We start from the raw sequence: 27,699 nt of genomic DNA on the forward strand, positions 1-27,699 counted from the left end.
TGCCAGTTGTCCTCATTATTATATTTTCTTTTATCCTTATCCACTGTCAGTTGCTAAGGATAGTACTAGTTTTACTTTGAAGCAGTATGCAGCCAAGATTACTTCATGCACATTTTCGAATCTTAGAAGAAAAGCCATTGTAAGGACTAGCATGAATATATTTTTCACCAACAGAGGATGATGGTGATTCTTCAGCAGGTGGAAAAGCTCTGCCTCAGGTTTTTACCCACACTTGCCCAGTGCCTGGTAAAGACCAGTTAGATTGAAGCACTCAGGTGTTCTCATCGTTTTACAAGTTTTCATACCTATTTGAAACCCAAGATTCTAAAAGCTACAGGTCATTAGTAGTTTGGGGGCTACCCTGCCCATGGGACTTAGAATTTCTGCTTGTCATCCTGCCTTTTGTTGGTAGCCTTTTGTTAGCCGACAATTGCTTTCTTCCTTTCACACCAGCTATTCATTTTGCTATATTTTTTCCCATCCACTCATAGTAAACTGATGAAGCAGCACAGCATTATAATGAATTCCTATTTGGTTAGGCAAAAGTTGGATTGTTGTGAGTAATCGAATTACTCCTCTGGAGACAGGATTTCTAAGTAAAGGGATGAGGTGAGGCGATTACAGCTGTAACCCTTACAAGCATTAAAAGATGTGTTATGCTAATCCTTTGTGAATGGGTTGAATTGAAAGTGAGGGAAATAAAAAGGAATGCTCTTGAAAGAAGAAGGGGGTATGAAAGGACTACTGTGTCATTTATTCTCTTTTCATTCATCCGCACTTGCTATAGAGAAAAAAAATTGTAGCAAACTCGAGTATTTTACCTTTCAAGTCTGACATTCAAATAATTTAATCTTTAACTGCCTTAAATACTGTGTGAAAAAAATGAGGGGGTGGGAAGAGAGGTATAGCAAAAAAAAAAAGGTGTGAAAAAGTGCCAGTTAGTATGGGCTGCTTTTTGATTAAGGTTGCTAAACGTGGTATGACCTTATCTTACCTTGTTGGAAAAGCAGCAGAGTGAGGAAGGGGAAAAGAGATGCTGCCAAAAGTAAGAGTTATGCCAAACATTACCTTTATCTGAAAACACTTATAGCTCAAGTGCGAGATCCTTGTTGTCCCCAGGTTTGTTTATTTTCTGTTTCCACTCTTTCAGCTGTTAAATAAGAGTGCTCTGTCTCAAATTAATACCTGAAAGGACTTTTAAGGGTTCACCTAGAAGGAGAGATGCAATGCCAATTACAGTGTAGTAACTCATAGAGCATTATAAATATGTCTTAATTGAATAAGAAGAAATTACTTATGTTGTTTTTGGACAACCAACCTAAATATAAATGGACAATAGTGTAAATAGCTTTTGGATTTCTTCTGTGGGTTTTTTGGGTTTTTTTGGTTTTTTTTTTGTTTGTTTTTTTTTTTTTGTTTTTTTTTGGTTTTTTTGTTTTTTTTTTTTTTTTTTTGGTTTTTTTTTTTAAGATTTTGAACAATTATCATTGTCACTTTTCTTTTCTTTCCTTTTTGGGTACCTTTTGGAGGGTAGAAAATTGACCCCAATCAGCATTTAAGCACCCAGTCAGCTTCTCTGCTTACCAGCAGAATGGGAAAGAGAATCAGAAGAGGGAAAGTAATAAAACCTGTGAGCTAAGAATGGTTCAGTAAGTGAAGAAAGGATTAATTTTTTATTTTAAAAAGGATACAAAGGCAGTCACTCACTACCCCCCACACCCAGTCCCCCACCCAGACAATCTCCAAGCTTTGGAAAAATGGAATTTGTAGTTTTTATTTGAGCATGACATCACATGGCATGGGATGCCCCTTAGAGCAGTGTGAGAAATGAGGAAGCCTCGATGCTGTGCAAGCACTGCTCAACAATAGATTAAACAATGTTATCAGTGCTGCCTTAGTCACAAATTGAAAGCATAGCATCCTAACTACTCCAGTGAGGAAGGTTTACTGCACCTCAGTCAGACTTATCCTTACTCCATCCACAGCCAGACAGATTCCTTAACAATGCTTAGACTTCATGGTCATGCTTTTCAGCATACTATGTTTCCACTGAGAATGGAGGAATTTTCTGTAAAATTCCTTCCCTTTTCCAGGTTTACAGTGATGATTCAAATTTGGTGTTATGGAGTTTCATATTAATGAAATTCTTCATTAGCTTTAACTTTGGGAAAAAGATACCAATGGGCACAGGGGAATGAACTGCTTATTTTTTCCTGTCAGATACCTCAGTCTAACTGGAATTTAATAACAGGGCCTTTGTGGGAAAAGGAGAAAAATTGTAATTCCCAGAGTGTGCTACTCCACACTTGCATTTCCCCCAAATTCTGCCTCCCTGAAAAGTCTCAGTTTACTACTCTCTTGGTGTTTTGCCTGCATCCTTCTTGAAATTTTTAATGTATTCGCTCAGGTGAAAAGACTTCTTTATCCTTAGAAATTATTCTCAAACCATTTCTGTTCATTTCATTGCGGCTGGAAGTACAAGGAGCCCTGTTTGAAGAGAGAGAGATAACCCAGCTATGAACCTAACTCAGCCTAATCTCAGCTGTAATCTTCCCTGATCCAGTGTTGAAGACAGGAATGAAATCCAAGATGGCATAATCTGTTACTAAAATCTGTTACTAAAGTATTTGATGAGCCAAGCATGTGAAAAAGGTCTCTGCAAAACTCTGAGCAGGAGTTCCTTAGAGTTGTTACTCACCTGCAGCAGCATAGGCGTAGTGGAAGTGCAATGGGAGAAGGATATTTGTACATGCCAGCATAGAGAGCTATTTCTTGTGGAGTGATGAGATGACAATTATTTGCCTTTTTCAAGAAAAATTGTTTGATTTGGCTGCTGCTGTCACTAGGTTTCCAATCAGCATTTTTCTAATTAAAAGTTCTTGAATATTAATGGTGCTTTATATCCTTGCCAAAAGTCAAGATTAGTGTAAGATGGTTCAATGTGATGAAACTTGTTTAGAATTTGCATTCACTAAGTGAACATTGTTAAATCAGTGAGTGTATGAGAATGAAATTTAGTGTATTGTTGCTCAGTAAAATATTTCGTGTTTCTTAAAAGAGGCTTTGCAAGTGTTCAATAAACAGAGTGAAAATTGATATTATATAAAAAATATCTTCTGGAGAAAAAATTATTTAATAAATACCTGCAACATCTATGAATGTTTAAGAAGGCATTTTTTTTGTTAGTGGGCATAAATGCATTTTGCTGTAAATGTCTGAAAATAAGACTTTTTTGCATATGATTCTGCTGGAAGCTTAGAGCAAATGCTTTTAACTAATTGATTAAAAATGTTTCAGTAAGTATAGCTTTTATGTAAACTGATAGTCCTTAAATTGGCAACTTTGTTCACTATATTCCATGAAGCAAAAGACAGAATCTTGAAATAAGGCTTTTCTTTTGGTAGTTTCCATTAAGAGTTATTGAAAAGTGATTTTTTGTTCATCCTGGCATAACCCCCTTGATTTCTGTAGAAGTCCTGCTCTCAAATGCATATGGAGATGTTTGATTTGCCAGGTCTCAAGAGAGTAACTGAATGTAAAGAGTATTTAAAATATTTGAAGTAAACTGGAGCATTTTTTAGTTAAAAAACCTGTTCACACCAGTTCACCATGGTAGTAAAACTTTTTTGAAAAGTAAACAGATGTGGAAATTAAGTCATTCCTTTGTATATCTTTAGACTTAATCTGATTTGGATTCTTTCATTTGGTCAGTAGAGGTTACTTTTATAGATAATTTCTTTAAGATTATGAAAGGTATACAGGCTTAAACACCTTTAGAGAAACATCAAGAGTAAAAGTAGTGCAGTACTTTGAGACAGTAATTATTTGATTGTGAAGCAGGGGCAAAGGTAAGGGTAGCTTAAATGACAGGATCTTTGTTGATATTTTCTGTTGAGCAGAAGGTAACACCACTTCCCTCATTTCAGTGATGTTGATTGGCTGTTTCTGTCCGCACAGTAAGAAGGAGAAAGGGATGTACTTGCTCCAGCTGGAGGTGAAGGCTTACTAGCAGTGACCCTAGAAGGTTGATCTGTAAATGACTCCAAGCAGATTTGATAGTGCCTTTTAGTCATGATTACTTGCACTCTTTGCTTTCCTGTTCCACCCATCTCACAAAAAGGCAGACAATTTATGCAGAATTAAGAGCAGTTTTCTGTGGTGGCAGCATGTGTAGCTGCTCTGGAGTTCCCATTGCTAACCAGCACTAGGGATGGACTTTCTAGAGAGTGTGAAGTAACAACTGTAACAGGTCTGGATCGTGCCTTTGGAAAGAAGGAAATAAATAGGCCATCTTTTTTACTCACAGAGATCCACATTTGGATTTGCTTCTCTTTTCATTGGCGTATATCTCTCAGATTCATGTAGCTAGGGATACAATTCCACTCCAATTTAAACCAACATTTTACAATCACAAATCACTGATTTAATTTAAATTTCTTACTTTTCTTTTCCAGTATTTTGTCCCTCTGAAGCGTTGTAGTGATAAAAAAGGCTTTTATAGTTTTCTTATGAAGTTTAATGTAGCCCCAAGTTGTTTAATAGTTTCTTCAGAATTATTTTATATTGTTCTCTACTTTCTGTTTCTTAAATGCTTGAAATATGCAAATGGTTTTGTATTTAATTTTACTTTTTGAATATTTGGTAGATAACAGGTGTGATCATGTCAGATTGCATTATGTTTTCAGGAAGTACTTACTAGACTTATCATTACATCAGAATCAGGCAAGTAAAGGTCTTACCAGATATATTGCCATTCCATTCATTGGCTAGTAATAATTTCCCAGGTGTATGTTTCTTTTCACATACTGGTTAAACTATGACAATTCATTTGATTTATGAGAGCTGTTCAAGCAATCTGAAAGTCATCTCCTGTGTTGGTGCTGTTTGAATATGAGGGTGAATCCATCAACCCAAGTTTGACAATTTTGTCCATCTGTCTCTAAGAAAGCTGATAGATAACACTGCTTGGGTTTTAAGCAATAAGAAGCTGAAGGGAACCATTCATTAAAGTCATATGAAGTTAGTCAGTGAATAAAGCCATTTTTCCCTTCCTTGAAAAGAAGAAAGACCATTTTTGCACTGAATGGCCAGGAATACCTGCTTATAAATGGGAACTCACAGTGTGGAGTGGCCTGTGTGTTTCAAAATGCTATTCACATTTGTCAAAGGAACAATGTAAATGAGGTATATACAGGTGTGTCTTAGCTTGTGTGCTCAACACTAGAGCATATTGTTTTAATGTCAGTTGTTTATTGCAATCTTTTTTCTCATTTTAAGATGCAAATTTGGTTTTGGTCATTATTAGACGTAGCTCAGGGCCTCAGCAGAGATATTTCTGCCACCTCATCTGCAAGAGTTCTTGGCACTCCATCAGTTTAAGGTGATTTTCTCCTCCAAATCAGTCACATTTTAATCAGATCACAACTGACTGAAAACCCTAAAACCAGATTTAAAGCATAAATACCAGAACAGTAATCTTCTTTGCTGACAATCCATTACATAAATCATAATACAATATTTGCATGTTATAGTTGGCTTTGTTTATTTTGATTTGTGTGTGAATTTGAAACTTTTGTCAAATATATGTTTGAGGGTTTTCCCTTTGATACAAATGTATTTTCCTGTATAAACTAGCTGAGAAAGCAGCAGCCCAAGGCATATCCAATATAGAGCAGAAAATTTTATCCTCTGGATAAAAACAACCCAACACTTTATACCTGTGTAAAGCATCAGCAGCTGAGGGAGCACCAAAGTAATTTTCAAATTGAAAATTACCTTTTAATTTTGCATACCACACAGCCCATTGCTACCTTTCCTACAGCCTCACTGTACTCTACCATAGCCCGTGCTTTGTGAAGTTAAAAAATTCCTTTTCCTTTAGTTTATACGAACCAGTATAACAACAGATATAAAGAGTTCATCTATCTTTAGTCGTGAAAGTTCTCTATTACACTTGGTTCCACATCACTGTCTTGTGTGAATATTTGCTCGAGTAATGGAAATAATAAAAAATCTATTTTTTTCAGATGAGGCAGATTAATTAGAGTTTGAGATCTGAAGGCAACAAAACTTCAGTATTAAAAGGAAAAATGTGAAAAAGTAGACCCAAAGGTTCAGAAAGTGGCAAACATGCTCTGTCTTTTTTGTTGCAGGCTTGTTTTGTCCTGCAGTCTGCAGGACTGCCATCTCTTCTTCGTGCTTGAAAGTTTCTTTGACATATTAGTAATGTAGGAATATATAGACAGAGAGGCAATGACACAGTATGAAAGGCTTTTAATATCTTTACAAGTGCTGATCTGAACTCAATAATCAATGGCAGTCAAGCCAGAGCTGTGATTATTGGTGTGTTTTTCATACAGTTGTCATTGCATTAGCTGCATGTTGCTGCAGGGTCATTATGGTTGCATTTCTAGATGTCAGATATGGTAAACAAGCCTGTGGAGAGACTCTTGACTTACACAGAGTTTATGGCTTAGGTAACATATTTGGGTTGGAAATGCTGGTGTAGCAGAAGATGACAAAGCTTTTAGCCAGCTAAAGACTGCTGCCCTCACATCACAGCTGGTAGACTAGCACGGATAAGCACCACAGCTTTGGATGTTTCAGGCCAAAATCAGGTGGCTGAGCTTAAAGTGCTGACATAAGACCTTTCAGATGTATTTGGATAAGCAGATTTGGGAGCAACTGCATAATTAGGGTAATGGCTGAGACAGTACTTGCAGCCTGCTGTGATGTACAGCTGGTTTGGAAGAGGATATTTGCCTTTCCCTCTTGCTCCCAGCCATCCAGCTGCTTAAGACACCTATTAGTGCTAAAAAGTTCCGAAGAACCTCAGGAGTTTTGACCCATGTAACTTTCTGTGAGTGGATGCTCTTCAGATGGGAAGGTTTTAAAAGGGAAAAAAAGGAAAAAGTTCTCTGCCATGGCTGTTGCACTGCTGGTGCAGGTGCACTTCCCAGCCAGCCCAGGGGACTCCTACAAACACTGCACCATGTCATTAAGGTATTACAGAACTGAAGAAGCTGTGAAAATTTTCTCTAAATGGAAGAATATAACTCTTGTGAAAAAAAGCATATTTTCTTCTTTCAGAGTATATATACACACACACACACATATATATATATATCCACATACATATATATATATATGTATGTGGATATATATATATTTGCCCTTTCATGTATATATATGTATGTTTATATATATATGTATTTGCTCTATTTTTTGACTATTTGAAAAAGTACCAAATTTTACAGGAAAGAAACACTGAAGGCTGGCAGTCATGACAGTAATAATCTGGGATACTAAGAACAGATGGGTGCTATTAAAGATTATATATAAACTATATATATATAGTATGTATAAAATTTAATCTATGCATGTTTGGAAAAACTAGAACCCACCTCCAAAGGAAGAATTAACCACTTGTTTTCTTGAAGGGTTTCTGTTTATTTTCTCACCTTTCACCATTCTGAATGGCAAAGAACAACTGATGGCTGCTACCAAAGGCTAGATTTAGTACTATAGAAGCTTTAATTTGTATGGACTTGGATTTTTGGAAAGAATAAAGGAAAGACTATTTCTGTTCTTCATTTCCTCCATCTTTTGATTCCATCTACAATGCTATTAGCACTGCATTTCATATAAGAAAATTTTTCATCTCATTTTCTGTATTTTGAGCTATCGTTCAGGGTGAGAGTTTGCACTTTTCTGGTGGAGAAGAGTTAATCTGTCCTTACTTCCTTCAGTGTAATTAAACAGCTCTGGATTAACTCTGCAACTCCTACACTACCAGTAAATTCTCACTTGCAATTTTATAGTTCCTAAATTAGCAGAAGTTATTCATAGAATGCTATTTCCAATAAATATAGCAAAATGTAACTTCAGGCATTTGAGAGTAATATTTTTCCACATAAACCATGTCATATAAGTAATAATGATCATGATAATGTACTTTCTCTGCTAAACTTCTTGAATGCTATCTGGTGGAAAGATGAGGCATTTTGTATATTTGCTACCAAATATTGCTTTTTAAATAATTTTCTTTTAATAATTAATTCTGAGCTAACAAGCCATACAGGACTCATTGTCAACACCGGGTAACTTTTCAGTGCAGTGTCTTGCACAGTTGAAATTTTATAACAGCAAGAGAGATTTTATCTTTAAAAACACATGTTTTTGAAGGCAGTTTGTTTAGAGTAAAGCTTGAAAGTTGATTGATTTGTAATGTAGCCAAACGCTAACTTAACAAATGATCTCATTAGCAAGATCCTAACTGCTTTTATGTGTTCTCAGGAAAAAATGCTGTAACAGGTCTAACAACAGGTCCATTGTGCTTATAAGGTAAATAATCACAGTGACCTTAAGAAATGGTAGCAGTCCATCCAACAAGTAAGTTTTAAATGGCTTATTGATGAGGTGGATCAGAGTATCATTCTTAGCCAATATCTCTTTCCAGAAATCAGAGAGTAATAGTTATTTATATTCCATTGTTTCAGTCCAATACTTTACAGTATGCGTGTTATGTATTTCTACATCTGTTTTTTTACATACCCTTTTCAAGGTCTGTTAGTACACATGCCATGAAAAAATTTTGTTTGAAGTTTTAGATCTCTACTTCTATATTGGCTACTTGAAGAAACACATCAAGCTGCTCAAGAAAACCTTATTTTGAATTTTTTTGGCAAGACACAAACAATTAACTAGATTAACTAGGTATTTCTCTGAATTTTCCAATATTTCAAACATGCAGCTGTTACATTATGAGATCAGATCTTTTATAACAAGCATTTAATATGTCCAGTAGTTTATCTTTTAGAAGATCTATAGGATTCTAAAACCTTATTAGGGTTAACACATGGATTAGGATTTTTTCAGGTAAATTTCCAGCCTTTGCACTGTTGTTGACAATTTTGTAACAATGACCTGAAAGAGAACTTCAAAGATTGAAAAAAACACATTGCCAGATCCCTGAAATATGGTATCCTGATTCCTTTCAAATATTTATTTGTTTTGAAGCTAAGGCAGTCCAGAATGGGAGGGGAGAAAAAAGGTTGTGCCATGGATTTTCTGGTGTCAAGTAGACTAATAAATAGACTCGAATTTATCCACTGGTAAAACTCAACAACATAAGTTGTTCTGAAATTTTTGGAGTTGAAAGTTCCAAAGGCAACTCAGCCACCTGCACTTCATCACAGGCTGTGACCAGGAGGAATCTCCACTCTCTTGGGCAGGGATGTTGTGGGATGGAGACAGGCCATGCTCCTCTGGCCATGTTTGCCCTTTGCTTTGAAAGGTGCCTTTCAGAAGCCTTCACCCACAAGTTTATCTTGTGTCCTGTCCCAACTGAACTACAAGCTGACAGTGTAACTTCAGTTTACACCTCTGTGTAAAATGCCTTGTCAGTGTTGCCATCTGTATTGGCCCAGAGCTTTTTAAGTCCTGAGGGCAGAGTTGCATCACTGAGCCAGACCCCTTAGAGCTAACTTGGTTTGTCTCTGCACAAACAGCTGTTTTCTGGCAGAGGACAGCAGCCTGTAATTCAAAAGCTGAAAAACCTGTGGATTATGACATTTACTGAACATCCTAATTCCCCATAACCAAATCCTATCCTTGCCATAGTTTTAAAGATAGTAAAGTGCCTGCAAAGTACAGGCTCCAAAACTATGTCTTAGTGGCAAATGTAGTAGAAAGATGGCATTAATTTTCTTTTTTAATGTGACCCATGGACAGCTGGGCAGGGTGTTGCAGGAACATTGTCTCCTCAGCATTGTTCCTGCTCCAGCTCTCCTCATTTGCTCATGTCCAATGTTTCTTAGCTACTGAGGCAAACAGATTCAGCACTTTTTTCACTTGATACTTCTGAATCTATTAAGGCAAACTCTTTGCTAATTGGTCATAAATTCATGGGCATTACTGATTTCAGAGCCCTCATTAATTTTCATTTCAGACCATTATAGCAGCAGAGGCATGGTTCACATGATTCTGATATCCACACAGTTTCCTACCAAAGTAGTACTATCAATTAAGTGATCTGAAAGTCCTGGAGAGTTGTAAAGATGTGTTTGGGTTTGTTTTTTTTATTTATTGTATATGACTTATCAAAGCCACATTTATCAACATTTGAGAAGGCGTATCAGCACTAGGCAGGAACTGGTCTTTTATACATAAATGTACATATTATACAGGAATTTCAGGTAGCATTATCATTAATTGTAGGACAAGATATGCTGCGCTAGACTGTTTAATTACTTAAAATGTATATAAATATTTATAAGCTACGTGTTCATAATTTTAAAGGTATCCAGTAGCATAAGCTCAAGCTATTTTTCTGCATTATTTGAAAGCAGGATGTGTAACCTGTTTACTTGACGCCATATTTGTATGTGCAGCCAACTGTGAGTCTCCCAGTGCCTAACTTCTACAGCTCCTTACACCATCCCAAATCTGACTAAAGAGAGGTTAGCCTGAAGCTGGTTTTTGGGGTTTTTTAGCTGTCAGAAGGGCCCCACGAACAGTGTTTGTGTCCGTTTCTGCAGCAATGAACTTTTATGTGGAGAACCTAGTCATATATAATTTTGTCCATTTGAAGGCTTAACTTATAATATGACAAAGCTTTGGAACCTTGAGGGCTCCCTCTGTTAGGCTCAGCTGGCAGCATCTGGAGGTGGTGACACCTCTCCCTTTTCCCCAGCAAGGGACACTCGTGAGGATAAATTTGGCACAGAATGTTGCAACACAAATGTAAGACAGCAGATTTTATCTAAGCATCACCTCATTACTGTCTCCTTTCAGGACAAGTTCAGAGAAGAGGCTGGTGGTGCCTGGGATCCCCCTTTTCACTGGCGGAGCCTGTTAAAACTCTCTTCCTTGGGACAGTCATGAACCTGGTTTCTATGGTGACAGGGATGAACCTGACACTTCAGAGCACAGCTCAGGGAATCACAGTTTCTGTTCACAGTCGCGTACAATTTTTCTTTCTAATAATGCCACCCTAAAAAAATCTGTAATTTAGAATCCTGGAAGCAACAGCTTAGATTGATCCAAACCCCAGTACACTTCTGGCATGTCTTTTGTCTCCCAGAAGCTGTAGTCCAAGAGAGAAAATCTGTAGGAGCTGTAGGGAAGGGAAAATTGTGGAGATTCCTTTCCCACTAAATGTATCTTCATCTTTCAGCTTGAGAAAGAAAAATTAGTAGTGCTGGACTAAAGTGACCCATGTGAGGATATCTGTAAGACCTCATGAATGATGTGCATAGTCTGCTAGAACAAGTTGCACATCCTGTCCCCCAATCCCTGCAAACATACACTAAAATGTTTTCAGCAAATAGAATCAGCTCAGGCTTTTTTTAAAACTTGATAAAGCCAAAAGTGGTTATGGATCTTCTCTCACTGGACTTGAATCTATTAATCTATTAATTAAATTTCAGACTTATAACAATTTCTTTAATTGCACGATGATTATCACTGTAACAAAATAGTAAAAAAAAAAAATTATGCAGGTGAAACAGTCTTTCTGGGCAGATGATTAAAACACAGGGCAATTTAAAAAAAATATGTCAGAGAATCACACCTGGTTTTTCAACAAGCCCTTTTCTCAGGTGGTAGACTGACATCTCCAGAGATACCTTCAGTTTCATTTGATGTTATCATGATGTTACCTTGTTGAACTCATTCAGATGTCATTCCTGGATTTAATTAAAAGTTTTTGAATGTCACATAACGAAAGTGCAGAACAGATTATCTTGAGCACAGCTATTTTGAATATCAAGCTATGCAGCAATAACACCAGTTTGTGAGAATTCAAAGATCTGCCATAAACAGAAATTAACATTCAAAGAAAATGCAGTGTAATAAAATAGCAGCTTTAATCATGCATAAAATTGAGTTTCTTCCCTCTCTCACACAAAGGAAACCCAGAATAAAATGCTATGAATGTTGAGAGAGTCAAATTGTATGGTGAGAAGGTTAAGTATAAAAATGCTGTTCAAAATTTCTGATTTAAAAGCTGTCATTTAGAAGGCTGGCTGTTCTCTTAGTGGTAACATGCAAACAGCCCTGCAAAATCCTACCAGAATTTTCTGCTTGAATAATTGTGTTTGGATGAGCAAGTAGAATAACATTATCTGAATTCCTACACCATCTTCTTGGGAAGGTATAGACGAATAGATTTTGTGCTGAGTGTCATAAATTCCCTGACAATTTTGCAAGGCTCTGTGTAAATTTTGAACCACAGAAGGAAGGAAAAGACAGGAAAGAAATACGTACCAAGACTGGATTCCTTATGCCGCAGTATATTTCAAAAATTAAGTGTAAATAATATGCATATGCTCAATTTTAGATGTAGATATTGGATTTTTTGTGTGTTTGATTAAAAACGTGCTTAAAAATTTTAGAGTAATTAAGTACATCAGGAAATTGTGAGAAGATGGACTCTACCCCACCTGTTTAGAATTTTACTGTCCCTGAGAGAGTTAGCTATACTAGTCTAATTTAGTGCTGTTCACAGTTGAACTTCGTGCTATTAATCATGGGAGTTGACTGATTGAATACTCTCCTAGTATCTATGAAAACAAGGAGAACAACTTATATGGTGACTGTTACTGGCTATTTTGCAGAGTCAGAATCACTGGGTGTACAGTTATTTTATAAACTTTTCAAATGGGACTGTGGGATATGATTGTTGTTGCTGTTCATTAGTTCAGAAGAAAGGCAAGTAGATAAATTGCTAAAATCCAGTGTTCACCTCCCAGTCTAGTTCATAAATCTTCAGTACAGGCAGCTATTTTTGTACAGGTGGAAAATGTAGTTAACGCTCTGTTTCAGGTCAGAAACTGTTCTTGAAAATTTTATGGAAGATGAGTTTGCATGGATTGAAAACTGTTGGGTTATCTCTTCTCAGATTCACAGGATCAAAAATGCATATATTGATATGCAAGGCAAAGACAGAGTAAAAATTAACACTTAATTCATGATCTATTAGAGTAAGGTTGGCCAAAGGAATTATTAGTCAATAGACAGTCCATTTTGTATGATCATGATTCTGTTATCATGCAAGGTTCTTTCTCAGATCAATAAATTACCTTTTTATAGAGTCTGATATTCAAAATATAAGAGAGCATTGCAGGACTACATTACTAAAAATGAGCATTAAAAATTAATAAAGCAGGTGGTTTTGTATCTTAAGTAATTTTTGCATTTTTGCCCTTTTTAGAAATATACAGTAGTTAATTCCAGTCATCAAAATAATTGTATCTCTCCAATTTAGAGATTTTGTGTTAAGATGTTGTCATGGGCCATGTCAAAGGCTTACAAAAGTCCAGATAGATGACATCTGTAACTCTTCCCTTGCCCACTGATGTAGCCACTCCATTATAGAAGGTCGCTCAATTGGTTAGACAAGATTTGTTCTTTGTGAATTCTTGGTTACTTGAGTTGTTTTGTTTGGAAAAATCAGCAGCTCAGCCTCCAGAAGAGCCCCTTCGGAAAACTAAGTCCTGGTTGTCTTGTGGAGGGTAGAGAAAGTGAGTTCTCAGAATAAGCAGAAGTTTGCTTGCTGCTATAGTCCTTGTGCAATCAGCAGCCAGGAGATATTCACTTACATGCATAGGTTTAACATGTAGACACAAGATTTCTCTATTTTTCTCTCTGGTTATATATGGGTAAGATCACACATGGTTATTGCAACACACTTTGAGCTATCAAAGTTAAAACACAAGTAATAGGAAATGCTTTCAAATTCATAAGTTTCATTAAATTATTCTGTGCTACATTCAATGGCTGCCTCAAAATAATTATTGCATGCAATACATACAGATTACAGTGTGATTTATACCTATGATTATTTTCATATAGTCCCCAAATGTAGAATTTAGTCTAAAGGATGCATATATTATCTGTTGCTGGAAATATACATGTAATAATCCTGGCTTCATTTAAGTTCAAAGCAATTTTTTCTGTTTATATTGGCAAGACAGGTATCATTTTCCCAGTAGATTTTAGCATTTTGGGTATAGTAGGCTCATCCATTGATTATACTCTTAGTGTATGACTATTCAATGACATTTTCCTCAACTAATTTAGGACTCTGAGGTGCATTTCTAGTGGGCACCAGCTTCATCTCATAAGTAGCCTTAAAGTTCATGGAATGAGTTACTGTCCCTTGCTTTAAAATCCTTAATGTAAGGAAACAAGAACAAATGGTCAAGCAGTAGATATCCTTCTGGCTTTCCACTGTTGCTCGAAAAACTTGACAGAGAGCTTCATTTTGAAGTTACTGATGATCCAAACCAACTATTTCCTAGAGTGTATATAGTAAAACACCTGTTCCTAAGTTAGCCAAATATATAAACACCCTCAGTAACCTTCCCTTCAGATTTTCTGAGATGTGGATAGTTCTTTTCGTAAAGTAATTTTCTGAATGAAGCAGCTGTGTGTGTGGCCATGCAGTAGTTTTAAACATGACTCTGAAAAGCACATATATTGCAACTTGCTCTATCAAGTACTAAGGGTCCTGTCTTTCTCCAGGGAAGTCTGAAACAGGTAATTCTTTCCCCTTCACCCTCTCATCACTAATACTCCTTTGAAAATACCACTGTCCTGATCTAAGCTCAAGGCCTTTACTGTTGCATGTATTTTTGAGCCTTCAAGTTTTGAAGTGCATCTTCAGGTCAATCCCTGTCATTCGTATTTTGAAATCTCTCAGAGACTTGGCCTTAAATTTCCATCCACACAACTAAATCTCTTGCTCCAGCCTTAGTTATTTTGCAGATTGAGTAGTTCTTACCTTTGCTAGGTCAGAGCTGGCCAGCTGCACTCATATTGTACAATTCCAGACACAGCAAATATCCCATTCCTGCACACTCCCTCTTTACCCTTCCCATGTCCTTGCTGTTTCTCAGTACTCCATATAGCAAACATGACTTTTTTTTCCCCCATTGGCATATAAAGCCATTTATATTTATCTTAGATTTGTCCTTTGACTCTACTGATTGGCCTTTTGTCTCTAGTGCTTATCAAATGTTCATTCACATTTGTCACATCCAGCCCAGCTAACCCTGGACTGGGAGTTGATTCATTTAAAGCACTGAGAATGTTGAATACCTTAATCTTCCAGTTCTGCCTCAAAAGTCATGCCCCTCATTTCCTCTGTTAGACAACATCATATGTGCCTCTGACATTAGTTCTAGCTAGTGTTGTACATGCACACATCTCCTGCCTGATCCCTTGACACCTCAACAACACATATAATGCAAACTTTTATCCCTTGACACCTCAACAACACATATAATGCAAACAAAAAATATAGTATTCATTCCTCACAGGTTATGTATGCAAGTGTGCATGCAGGCATGTATTTACATACAGAAGGAAACATTTAGTATTTCTCAGCAGATAGAGTTCAAGCTGTAGGTGAGAGAGATGATTATAATGATGAATTCTTATGATGATGATTAAGTTTTACGATTAAAGCACTGCCAGACCTCTCACTGTCTGTCTAGCTCTCGTGTGGTGTCTGGAAGAGAGCACGTTCCTAACTCAGAAGGTTTTTCTGAGGGTAAATTGTTAGTACAGGTTCAGATACTGCAGAGATGAAGGTTATAGAAATAAGTAATAAAGAGTATTTTAAATAAGAGCATTATCCTTCCCCTAAAAGGTACTTTGGGTGTCTGCACATGGAATACAAATAGAAATGATTTGTGTAACATGGTTAAACCCAGAAAGTATTAGTTACCAATTATCCCTGATAATGACTATACTGGCTTTTTGAATGGAGTTGATTTTCAGGAGAGCAGTAGCCTTTCTCTCATATGACTTCACCTTGGTTTTTGTTCTGCTGCTTTTGGTGACCTGTTGAGAGGCATCCTTCTTTCAGACTAAGGGACACCTTCTGTGCAGTGACATTAGTATGATGATACCAACAGCTTGTAACACATGAAGATGCTGTGAGGGGAGAAGTCAAGTGGCATTGGGTGGATGCTGGGTGGAGTGTGAGAGAAGAAGGGCCAGAGGGAGAGCAAGCACATGTTGTACCCATTATTGCCGGTGAGTAGAGGAAAGGCCACAGCCTTAGAAAGCAGGAACTAGAGAGCTGAAAAGCCTTTTCTATTCTACAAGTAAGCATCTCAAGCGATTTTACCCCTTGCTGAAACCTTTTTTTTTTTTTTTTTATATTTTTACCAGGCTGGAAAAGCTCTGCTCCTGATCCTTTTTACAGCAGGCTGTTATGCAAAGAGGTGCAGACTGAATGGTTGTGCACTTACATGTATATTCTATTTTTCTCTCTGCTGTAACCTGTAGCCTCAGCCCACTCAGCTGTGTCATGGACTGGCTTCATCTCTGTGTAGAGCAGTGGTTTGTGGGGTATCTTTCAGGGGCTATAAACAGAAATAAAACTACTGCTGACTTTAAGCTTGGCTTTGTGGATGACCTTATTTAGAGAATCATAATTCCCAGTAGAATGCAGATCTCAGACCAGATGCTGTAAGGTGAATTAACGTACAAAGGTGGACTGAAACTGCATGGAGGACAGAAGTGCTACAGTTCACATTGTGGCTTGGAAAGAAGTGTTTTATTATTTGTGCATAAATGTTTTCTTACTGTTCAGTGTTAAATACTCCACATTTAATATCTGAAAAAAATAACATTAAATGAAATAATGGTGGTAAGTTGATAGATAGTCTCTGCTTTGTCTTCTGCTTTTTAATACAGGAACTTATTTGGAAATCCAGGTACATAAACCCTTCTGCCTGTGCAAAGGTGTGTGTGTATATATACACACACACACAAGTATTTATTCAGTTGTATACATACACATATACTTGCTGTTGCAAGGAGGGCAACAAAGACAGTGTGGCCTTGAGGGGAAGCTGCATGAGGAGCAGCTGAGGTCACTTGGTCTGTTCAGCCTGGAGAAGGGGAGACTGAGGGGAGACCCCATTACAGTTACAATTTCCTTGTGAGATGAAGCAGAGGGGCAGGCACTGATCTCTTCTGTCTGGTGTCCAGTGACAGGACCTGAGGGAATGGCCTGAAACTGTGTCAGGGGAGAGTTAGGTTGGGTATTGTTAAGAGGTTCTTCTCCCAGAGGATGGTTTGGCACTGGAATGGGCTCCCCAGGGAAGAGGTCACAGGACTAAGCCTGACGGAGCACAAGTGTTACTACAAAACCCTCAGGCACATGGTGTGTCTTTTGGGGATGGTTCTGTGCAGGGCCAAGAGTTGGACTTCATGATCCTTTTGGGTCCTATCTGACCATGCTTATTCTATTGTTCTGTTTAATTTATGGTCTGTCTACATGTATATGTGTAGATGTTTAAACACATGATGCCGGTATCTATATTTTTACTACTTTATTAAGACAGACACATATTTGAAAATTATCACCAAAAATTATTTCCTTGTCTCTAGTGCTTGCACATTTAAATAACTTCTTTTTTTTGATTAATTTAGCAGCAGCAACAGAAGAACCTGAGGTGATTCCAGATCCTGCTAAACAAACAGATCGAGTGGTGAAAATAGCAGGAATAAGTGCTGGAATTCTGGTATTCATCCTACTTCTCCTTGTTGTCATATTGATCGTGAAAAAAAGGTAAGAAAAATATCTGTGCTGATTGGTCTTTTTTTTCCTCTCCCTATCAAACAAGGAGGGGGGATGTTTTTGTTTTTTACAGGTCTTTAGGAAAAAAAAAAGTTTTGGGACTGGTCGGTCCTTTTGGTCAATTTTTGGATTAGTTTCTTGTGTTTTCTTTTGGTTTTGCTGTGATTCTTAGGATGTCTTTATATTTAAGATTCTGATAACTATACATTTTCTCGTATTTATTTCTAAGGATTTTTAAGTTGGAGATAGAAGAATGTACAGATTGTTAAAGTGGGTGGAATTGAAATTCATGGTGTCTTTTTTATTTTTTAAAGCAAAGGAAAAATAATAACTTATTGCACTTTTCACGTTTTAACCACTTAATGGATATTATTTTCCCTATGTGGCTCTAATTAGTTATTTGTATGTTATTACCCAACTTGCAAAATAATGTAATTTTATACCTCTATTTATGCTCTTGTAAACCTGGAGTTTTTTCTTAAAAGTTATAGTGCATCACTGTAAAATTATCTAGTGAGTCCTTAGTGCATGAAATTGTTTAAAAGTGTATTAATTTGAGTGAATTTGAATTTTTTTCAGTGCTTTCTTAGACAGTAAGCAATATCGCCATCTTCTGGCATTGTTCAATGCTATCCCTGCATCCCAATCCTCCTACCTGTAGCAACTTGTGCTATCCTATTGCTTGGTCAGTGTTCCAAAGCCTAGCCTTCCCAGTAGTTGCAACTCTTTTAACCTGGCATAGAAGTCCATATTATGTCCCTATAATTCTGTAGTTATAGTATAGAAACTAATTCCTCTCTCTCCATGCACCCCCTCCCTGGTGGTTCCCCTTCACCTGGCACAAGCTGATTTCTCTTGGAGAGAATGAGCCCTTTGCCTCCCATGGTGTGTGTGTTGCGTTCCCTTGCCTTTTGCAGAAGTTATAATAAGAAGTATTTTTTGTGATTGTTGCATATAATCCTCTGAAATGCATCTTGCTATTATTTTTATCAATTAAGATCATTCTATATGTTATCATTGCTGGTTTGCATTAGATTTTTTTAATTTATTGCCTTTTTACAATTATCCCTGGAGATATATAACTTGGAGAAGAAACGTCTGCATTAGAAACATTAGGTATGCTTATAGTGTTCTGTGTTAGTTAGCTACATATGTGATTTTTCCCAAAAGTGCTTTTACTTTTCTCTGTTGTTTACCTCTGTGGCTGAGAATCTACACATATGCAAAAGGTCCAACTCATCATGTACAAAAAAGACATACAGTCAGCCAGTTGTCTTTATTACACGACTGTTGAAAAACAAAAGTGAAGTTGTTTTTCAGCTTTTAGGAGGAAATCTCTATATTGTAGCTTTGTAGCATGGTATGTGCTGGGAAACATCATCTTAGTGAGTGTTACAGTGGTCCCCTTACGTTTAATAGAAAATTCTCTGTGTGTTCACGTGTGTTTGTGTGTGAGAGAGGGACTGTCTAACACTACAGAGTGTCAGTCACTTCCAGATGTGATTGACTAGTTTTGCAAATAACAAACAAACAAATCCATGTGTACATTTTTCCTATCGTTTTTGCCTCTTTCATTCTGAGTCCTATTAGGTTCAAATTTTCGCTATTGAATTGTTTGGCCAAAGTGGGTTAATTATATCTGTGAAGTGATATTTTTAATTTTCCCTTTTCCCCTATTTCCCTCCTCAGAACCTGTGAAGGCAGTATCCTTTTAGAAATTATCATCATCCTATAGCACATAATATTTCTAAAGTCCTGTACTATTTTGTATTCTAAATAGGTGAGAAATTAACCTGCTTAATGAATCTTTAATGTTTGGCAATTTTCCATCATGATAGTTTAATTGGTTGTCTGTTGCATATGTTGTAGGTGTGCCATTCTCCTCCACCTCTGCCTTTACTGAAAATGGGCACTTTTTTTATACCAGCTTTAGTCAAGGTCTCTTAAAAAAATATAGAAAATCTCTGTTCCTGAGTTAAATCAGTCCATCTAGTGAATCAGGTCAATTCATATAATGAAGGCAGAAACAGCTGAAAAAACTCTGACACCTTCACACATGCCAAAACACACTTCACTTAGTTGTGGTGGGACTAAAAACCGATCCGTCTGAATCATCCTCTGTAGTGTACCTATTCAGTGATCCATTATGTAGTATCCCTTTTGGTACCCGAATTGACCACAGCTTATTAGATGGAAAAGTCAATAAAACAATGGTTTCTGCATTTTTATTAGTTTATTAAGTCGTATGCACAGCCACCAGTATCTCAAATCACTGATTAAATGCAGCATTACATTTTATTGAAAAATGGAGTACTAAGCAGTTTTGTTTATGAGCTTGAGATGTTTTAGGCTTCGCCTGATCATTTTGTACAAATTGGTTTGAAGTTTTCCTGAATGAAGCTCTTAACAGCTTTTAAAGACTTCTACTGGAGTAATCAAACCAGCTAAGAAAAGGGATACTGCATCTTTAACAAGCAATGCCATTTTTATTTTTGAAATCATTGTTGGACTATTTCCAAATGTCCTTCATTTCCTTCCATTTGTTTACCTTCCATGTTTTTAATGCTTAGCATGACTACATCAGCATTTCCAATTGTAAGATTTTCAAATAGAAAGCATATGTTTGCATTCAGGAAATGTGTGGTGGATATGCCAGTACACACATATCTGCTGGAAATGTGCAGTTTTCTTTAAAATGTGTGTACTCATATAGCTACACATAGTACGCATACAAACATATATGTATACAACTGTGTACTGATAAATATGTTAAAGTGAATGACAAGAAATTGTTTTCTGATTCAATGTATTTATTAATGAAACCCTATTTTTTGTGACTGAAAAGTAAAAAGCATATCTGCTGCACAAGATTTGTACACAGCTGTTCATTTGTCATGACATCTAGGCGGTAATCATTATATTATGCTGAACTGCATGTTGAAATTACACAATCCATTTAATTTTCAAAATTTTTGGCAATAAGTGAAATCTCAGCATGTAATTTTCTCAAGTGATCTTTTTAAAAAGCAAATCATTTTTATACGCTAGGGTTTTTTTAATTTTGGTTTTGTTTTGTTTTTAATTGCATGGCAAAGTAAGGCTAGTTTGTGCATGAGCAAGTTGAAATGCTAACCAAAGAAACATGAATTTTTTCAACTTTTTTTTTAAACGCACATTTCTCTGCTTTATTGGATGTGACAGAGTCACGCTTTTCATTCACCATTGCTTCTCTTTTTCCACTGTCTGTGATTTGCTTGCCAGGAGGAGCTACTATTCTTACTCCTACTATCTGTAAGTAGAATACGGGTGACTTACTATTTTATGTGTTTTAAAGATGCAGTATCCCTTTTTAAAAAAGAAAAACAGTCTCTATAATTTTTCCAAAGTTTTATTGATAGTTACCTTTCCTTGTTCTCAGGTTTGAAAAATTGCTTGTATCATTGTTCCTGTTATTCTTACCCTGTTGTTTCTTTTTTTTAAAGGGATATTGTATTTCTGACTGTATATTGAGACTTAGCTTTTTGCTGCAGTTTTTTTCCATAACTATCATTTTAATTTATTATAATCATAATTTAATTTGCATTATGATTCACAGCAACACATCACACTGAGGAAAAAAGATCTTTTCCCATTTCCTAGTTAGTGAATTGTGCCAGTAAATCACCACCTGTATGTTCTTAGAGTATCAATTCAGGAGTGATCTTGTGTACCATTTTCCTATGCAGGTTGTAGGCAGATGCCAAATGTTTACAAGTAGTTTCTGGTCTGCCTCTTCTGAGTTTGAGGTGCTTTGCATACACATTCTTAATTTGGATCTTATTTTATGACATTGGTTTGTATAAAAGTTCTGCTTCATTGAAGCAAAACTGGCTTTTTTGATACTTGCTGACCAAATGAATTTTTTTGAGGACTCTTGACAAATTTGTCTGTGATTGAGCAAGCAGTTACACACATCCTTCATTTTAAATAAGTGCATAAAGTGCTTGACTTCAGAGGAGTTCTAAGATGTACTTGATTGCTTTGATGAACTGGTGGTGTCTGATAATGATGCTCTACCACATTTTTAAGCAGAATTCATTTACTTCTTTAAACAAACTTAAATTTTTTTTTTAAAAGGCTGGTTTAGCTGACTGCCATTCTCTGATTTATTGTGACTAATTATAATTTACTTGTTAAATAGCAATTGCTTCTACTCAAGATAATTAACCACACAGTTTCATCCAATGATGGAGCACCTTTCCCCTCCAACCACTGTAACACCCACCTGAGCAGATGCACCCAAATGAATCCTTTAGCAGATAATGAGAATCATTTACGCTTTCTGTCAGCCTCAAGTTCTTTAACCTAATGATTGGCTTAACTATCATGAAGCATAGATTGCATGCGCCTATAGCTGAGTGAGGGAAGGAAAAAAAAAAAGGAAAGGAAAGGAAAAAGAAGTTGTCAAACCCCAAGGGAGCCCGGAGCGTTTGAACAATAAAGCTGTCCTCCCATTTTTCAGCAGCTTCGGGTTGCAGTGCTACAACACAATAGGCCTTTTTAGGCATTGATGCAGAGCATAAGAATTAGAAAGTAGCTACTGTAATAAAGTAATAACGCGAAAGCCTTAATAGCTGTTGATTTATTTAGCGTGGCTAGCAGGTTTTGTTACAAAGTGATGCTTCAAAGAAAAGCTTAATATCATCGAGAGATGAGATGTAATAGTCTTTTTGTTCTGTTTCTGAGGTGACGTTAGAAAAAGGTGATCTTCAGTGTATAGAGACTGTTTGAAACGCTTTGAAACTTAAAAAACTACTTTGAACTAGAAATGCTAGTTTTGTGAAGCCTTTGATAGTATTGGGAAGCAGTTATAAAGCTCAAGCAGTTTCACTCTTGGAAGTTCTTATGGTCTTCATTTGTTCAACCAGAGCATCACTTGAACTGGCTTCTCTTAAGTTGGAAGGAATGTGTGGAGTAAATGTATAGAATAAAGCATTGTGGGGGGACATTCAACAGATTTTTTTTTATTTTTCGTGTAACAATTGATACAGAACCCCATCAAACAATAGTCTGATTTTAAAAAAGATAAGTTTAGAGACCACCTTTGAGATTTTTTGTAGTGATAATGTTACTGAGTAGTAGTTTTCCAACTATTCCATCTGTAGATGGAGCAAAAGAGGGGGGGAATCTGACAAAATAAGGACATGAGTCTGATTGGTGGAAGAATCTACTATTCACAGGAGGGCTTTATCCATCCATATTCTACACTGTGGTACCTCATCATGAACCAAGACTTTTAACTTAAGAGACAGCCCTGTAACATTTTCCTAATTATGCATTAAGTACTTCTTGCCCTACAGAACAGTGTAGGTCCTTTCTGGTGAACTCTCCCAGGATTCAACAAGGACATGGACGGATAATCTTCACAAAATCCCAGAGTAGCTTCTGTTGGAAGGAACCCTAAAGATCATCTAGTTCCAGACCCTCTGCTGTTGGCAGGGACACCTTCTATCAGATCAGATTTCTCAGAGACCCATCCTACCTGGCCTTGATCTCATCCAGAGAGGGGAGGTCCACGGCCTCTCTGAGCAACTGCTGCCAATGTCCCACCTCCTTGACAGTAAAGAATTTCTTCCTAACATCTAATATTATAATATGCAATAAGTATCTAATATTATCCTTTTCTGCTCTTAAAATATGCATGAAATATTTAGAGTTGGCCATCATTTTAGTGAAGAGAAATGTAAGACAAACACTGTCTAAACAATTACCAGAGCATTTGATGGTATTCTGTGCAGAAAAAGCTTATGAAGATAAGCTGTGTTTCAAACATACATTTTCAAGAACTCAGTATATTCAGTGATGATTTTGTCTCTTCCATGTGGTGTCAGATTTATCCATCTAAGCAGGTTGGATATATAATGTGTTATAGTCATGGCTTCAGCTGAAACCAGGGAGATTTCAGAACACTTTGATGCCTGTTACAGGTTTCTGCAGAACCAAGGCCCACCTCATGCTGCTCTGCATACTTCCTGCTACTTGAGATATATGCTTGAAGTTATAATTAAAATATATTATCTGCTTCCATCTGACTCCTGGAGACAATAAAAATCCCTTCCCCTTCTTTCTCAAAAGGGAAGAATTGTGCGATATTTCTGAAGTGTGCACTTTAGGGACACTGGCTGTTAATTTGAGGGGCTTAGTTGTACAGATTAGGTTGGTCTTTAACTGTGATGCAGTCAGAGTGTAAGACTGTTAAAGTCAAATTGCGATGTTCCCAAACTTCATGAAAGGGTAGAACGATAAGGGTGGTTTTGTTTTTCAAAGAACCAAAGTTAAGTTCCAGGACATAGTGTGGTACTATCCTCTTGTATCTTGTATATTGAATGGGCAATACAACCTTTTACATAAAATGTAATATAAATACTTAATATAAATATATATTGAATGATTATGCTTCTTTTATTACTTCATAGGTTTCTTGACTAACAAAGTAATTTAGAAGGTTACATGACTCTTTTTCCCAACAACGCAAGCAAGGGGAATGTATTATCCATTTACAGAATCAAAATAGATATTTAAATGGAGATGGTTGATAAAACTGCATGCACAGATGCTTCTTATTTGTCATTTCAGTTAAAATGTAATTATATTCTCTAATTTGTGTATATTAGTATAATTACTCCACGGGGAAAAAAAAATACTGCCAGACTACAGAAGTAAGCACTTCCATTACAGCATTTGTGTGTGTACAGAAAACACAAGACCGTGACTGTTTCATAGCAGGGTGCACAGTTTTATCACACGCTGAAAAAATTGCACACAAGGAAATAAGTCAAACTTATCAGTCACTCAGGATTATGGAGAATGATTACTGTAGACACTAACATTCATCAAATATTAAGGTGGTTTACTTTTTTTTTTTTTTTTGACTGGGCAGCAAACTTGCAAAGAAGCGCAAGGATGCCATGGGAACCACCCGTCAGGAGATGACGCACATGGTGAATGCCATGGACAGGAGTTACGCTGACCAGAGCACTCTGCATGCAGAGGATCCCCTGTCAATCACATTTATGGACTCACATAACTTCAGCCCCAGATGTAAGTAGACAGTTATAAATACTCCAGAGTGTAGGTGAATATAGAAACACAGAAAACAATTCTGCCTTTTAAGGAAAATTTTTTATGCTCCAGGTTTTCCAGGAATGATGGTAAAGCAAAAGGTTGAGTAGGGATGTTTGTATGTTGTCCTTATTTGAATGTGGCAAATTATTTCATTAAATATTTGCATGTGCTTTCACTATGCAATGATATTTGTTTTAGGGAAAGTATCATACTTCCAGAATACCTCAGTTAAAACTTGAAATTGAGTTTTCCCTCATGAGACTATTTAATGTCAGCACGTTAAATATTACTGCACAACATCATGTCTGTAATGAATAATAATATGAGATCCAAATAAATTTCTATTTTTTTGGCAGTAAGGACATTGCAACAGAAGGAAACATTGACAATTTTCATTGCTGTTTGTGGAGTTTAGAAACAAGCTTGTTAATATATCTGCAAATGTGTACTATATTTGTATTCGTTTTTTGTAGACATGCCAACTGTCTGGTTGGAAAAAGTTTGGGTTTTCTGACTGTTAAGGGTTATAGCTGCCAGTGTTTAGCACTCTTGCCTCCCAACATCTGCACTATACCTTGCCAAAAGCAAGGTACTCCACTTGCTGACCGAATATTTCAAGACTCGTGTATAAATTACAAAGGCATAACATTTTGCCATGGAGCTGGTAGGAGCCTGGGCTTCTCACAGCTCCATGGACTTGTGGCTTGGCTTTAAACAGATCTGAGCAGCCTGAGCTGCTTCTGAATTGCCACCTTTTGGGAAAGACACTCCATGTCTCTTCTCATCTCCCATACTGTTAACCGTGCTTGAGCAAAATGCATCCATTAAGGCTCTTAAGCTCTTTCCTGGTTGTTGTAAGGGAAATGGCTTTTGGAGGAGGGTTTATTGATTGGTTTGTTGAAGCTTACCAAACTGCCAAGTGCTAACATTTTAAGTGTCTCATAACAAATTATAAATGGGAGTATCAGCCTCGTGGTTTTCCTACAGTTTTGGCTGGAACAGTTTGAAAAGTCTACAAAGTTTGATGCCTTATTAGCATTGAAATTTGTGGAGGCAGGATTGCAGAGACAGATATGGACTGTGATGGTGGATCCCAGACTAAGAATTTATCAGAAATTTACATGGCTGTTAGTGAGCTTGGGCTGCCAGGAACTCAGGCAGCCTTTCAGATGGAGTGATGTGATGCCAAGAGTCCATGAGCTCCTGTCATCACAGCTGTCCTGGTTGGTTGGCAAAGAAATTGGACAGTTTCTAGCATCCTAGGAATGTGATTTTTTTTTTTTTGTGTATTGGAGGGTTTGTTTCTTCTGACCATTTTCTGTACTGAGACGAGTCTTCCAAGATTTCAGGTTTTCCTGCTATGTGACAAAATTTCAGGCAGATTGTTTGAGAAGTGGAGCTTAATTCCATTACATACACTTTGACGTTATAGTTTTTTGTTCCAGACTGAAACAAAACAAAGCCTGGATTCTGCCATTTCTGTCCAAAACAGTGCATTTATCTCTGCATGATTCTAGTTGTGATAATAAAAGATAAAATTCTATGAATTTTATTCAGACATCTGCATCTGTGTATCCTGTGATTTTCCTATACTCATTATGAACAATCTCTTTGGTACTAAGCATTAAAAAAGCTATTAACAGTAAAAATGTATATAATTTTTTTAATTGCCTTGAAAACTTTATAGAAATATCATTTTATTTTGAGATTAGCTATTCAAGTATTTCATGAGAGGATGGTTTTAAAAGGAAAGAAGTGAGTTCTGTGAAAGTGAACCTTTATTGTAAAGTGAGAAAAACAATAGTGAAGGAGGAACCCTTTCAAAAACTAAATTGCATGTAATGTCTTCTTTATTTCATTTCAATAAGGATCTCTTGGCTCTTATCATTACATTTCTAAAGTCTGAAATCACTGCCTTTCATACCTCTTTTATTCAGGATGCTTTCTGGAACTGTATTCATTCTGGTTTTCTATTGTAACAAAATTAATGGAGTTTAGTTATCACTTGGTCATACTCTGAAGTATATTGTTTTTGTTCTTAAAAAATACACAAATTAAGGGTAATGTGTTTCTTCATGGGCTTTGTTTTCCTACAGTGCCCAATGATCCACTTGTGCCGACAGCTGTGTTAGGTGAGGACCCTAGTCCTTCATTATCCATCCCTGCATGAGTTCTGTCTCCTTGCATGGTTGAACGTTGAAACAGCTTGTTTTATGTAAAACTATGCTGTTGCCAGAAAATAATTTTACACTCAGTTCATCAATTCAGAATTAGACTGACAACAATTTTAGAATAAAAATTATGTCCTCATTAAGAAGTTATTCCTAGTCACTGCTAATTGAAGAGTACATGAGGAAATATGTAAATGGAAAACACTAAAATTTTTTCCTCAGAGCTTTGAAACTGAATTCCAATAAATTGACATGTGAAACTAGAGCTCTATTAAGAGATCTTTAAAAACAAAATTCAGGCCCAAATTAACATTTTTTGGCTCCCAAAGTTCAATTTTCCAAGTAACAAGAATGAAAAGAAAAATAGAACACAGAAAAAGTTTCAGAATATCTAAGAGAAAACAACAACTTTCTTTGCATGTTCTGAACAGGTACTTCTCTATGCCTGTATTAATTACATAATTCAATTAGTATTAGCTAGTAAATTTTTCAGCTTTTTACTTACTTTAAAAAAGAACACAAATTGAAATGGACAGGCTGAATATGTCTATGCTGCAAATAACACTGAATGCAGGTTTTAGAGATTTTTTTTCTTTAAAATAAAAAGATAAAAGTACAACTTGTACCCAAGTTCTTGGTTGGATAAACTCAATGTGCAGTTTTGAGTTTCAGTCAGTTGCTGTGGTTGTTTTAGGATAAAAGACAAAAATCAGAATGTAGATGTGAATATAGACGTGTTGAAAGTTAGATTCCTAGAAGTAAATCTTAAAGGGACCTGGGGGCAAGGAAATCTCTTCTCTGTTTTGAGGAGGGATATTATACATA

At 36.5% G+C, this 27,699-nt stretch overlaps 1 protein-coding gene across 5 annotated transcripts in view; it reads left to right on the forward strand.

Annotated features, from left to right (window-relative positions):
* Positions 1–27,699, forward strand: part of PTPRK (protein tyrosine phosphatase receptor type K) — a 296,820-nt gene that overhangs the window by 243,219 nt on the left and 25,902 nt on the right. The window contains exons 13-17 of one of the 5 annotated variants that reach the window (XM_058021651.1): positions 17,452–17,590; positions 18,674–18,715; positions 20,861–20,890; positions 24,519–24,679; positions 26,800–26,847. In XM_058021651.1, coding sequence (XP_057877634.1) covers positions 17,452–17,590; positions 18,674–18,715; positions 20,861–20,890; positions 24,519–24,679; positions 26,800–26,847 — 420 coding nt within the window. The remainder of the gene's footprint in view (positions 1–17,451; positions 17,591–18,673; positions 18,716–20,860; positions 20,891–24,518; positions 24,680–26,799; positions 26,848–27,699) is intronic. The other 4 variants (XM_058021650.1, XM_058021652.1, XM_058021653.1 and 1 more) reach the window with 4 other exon arrangements.

Source organism: Melospiza georgiana, chromosome 3 (assembly GCF_028018845.1).
Source record: "Melospiza georgiana isolate bMelGeo1 chromosome 3, bMelGeo1.pri, whole genome shotgun sequence".
Taxonomy (NCBI): domain Eukaryota; kingdom Metazoa; phylum Chordata; class Aves; order Passeriformes; family Passerellidae; genus Melospiza; species Melospiza georgiana.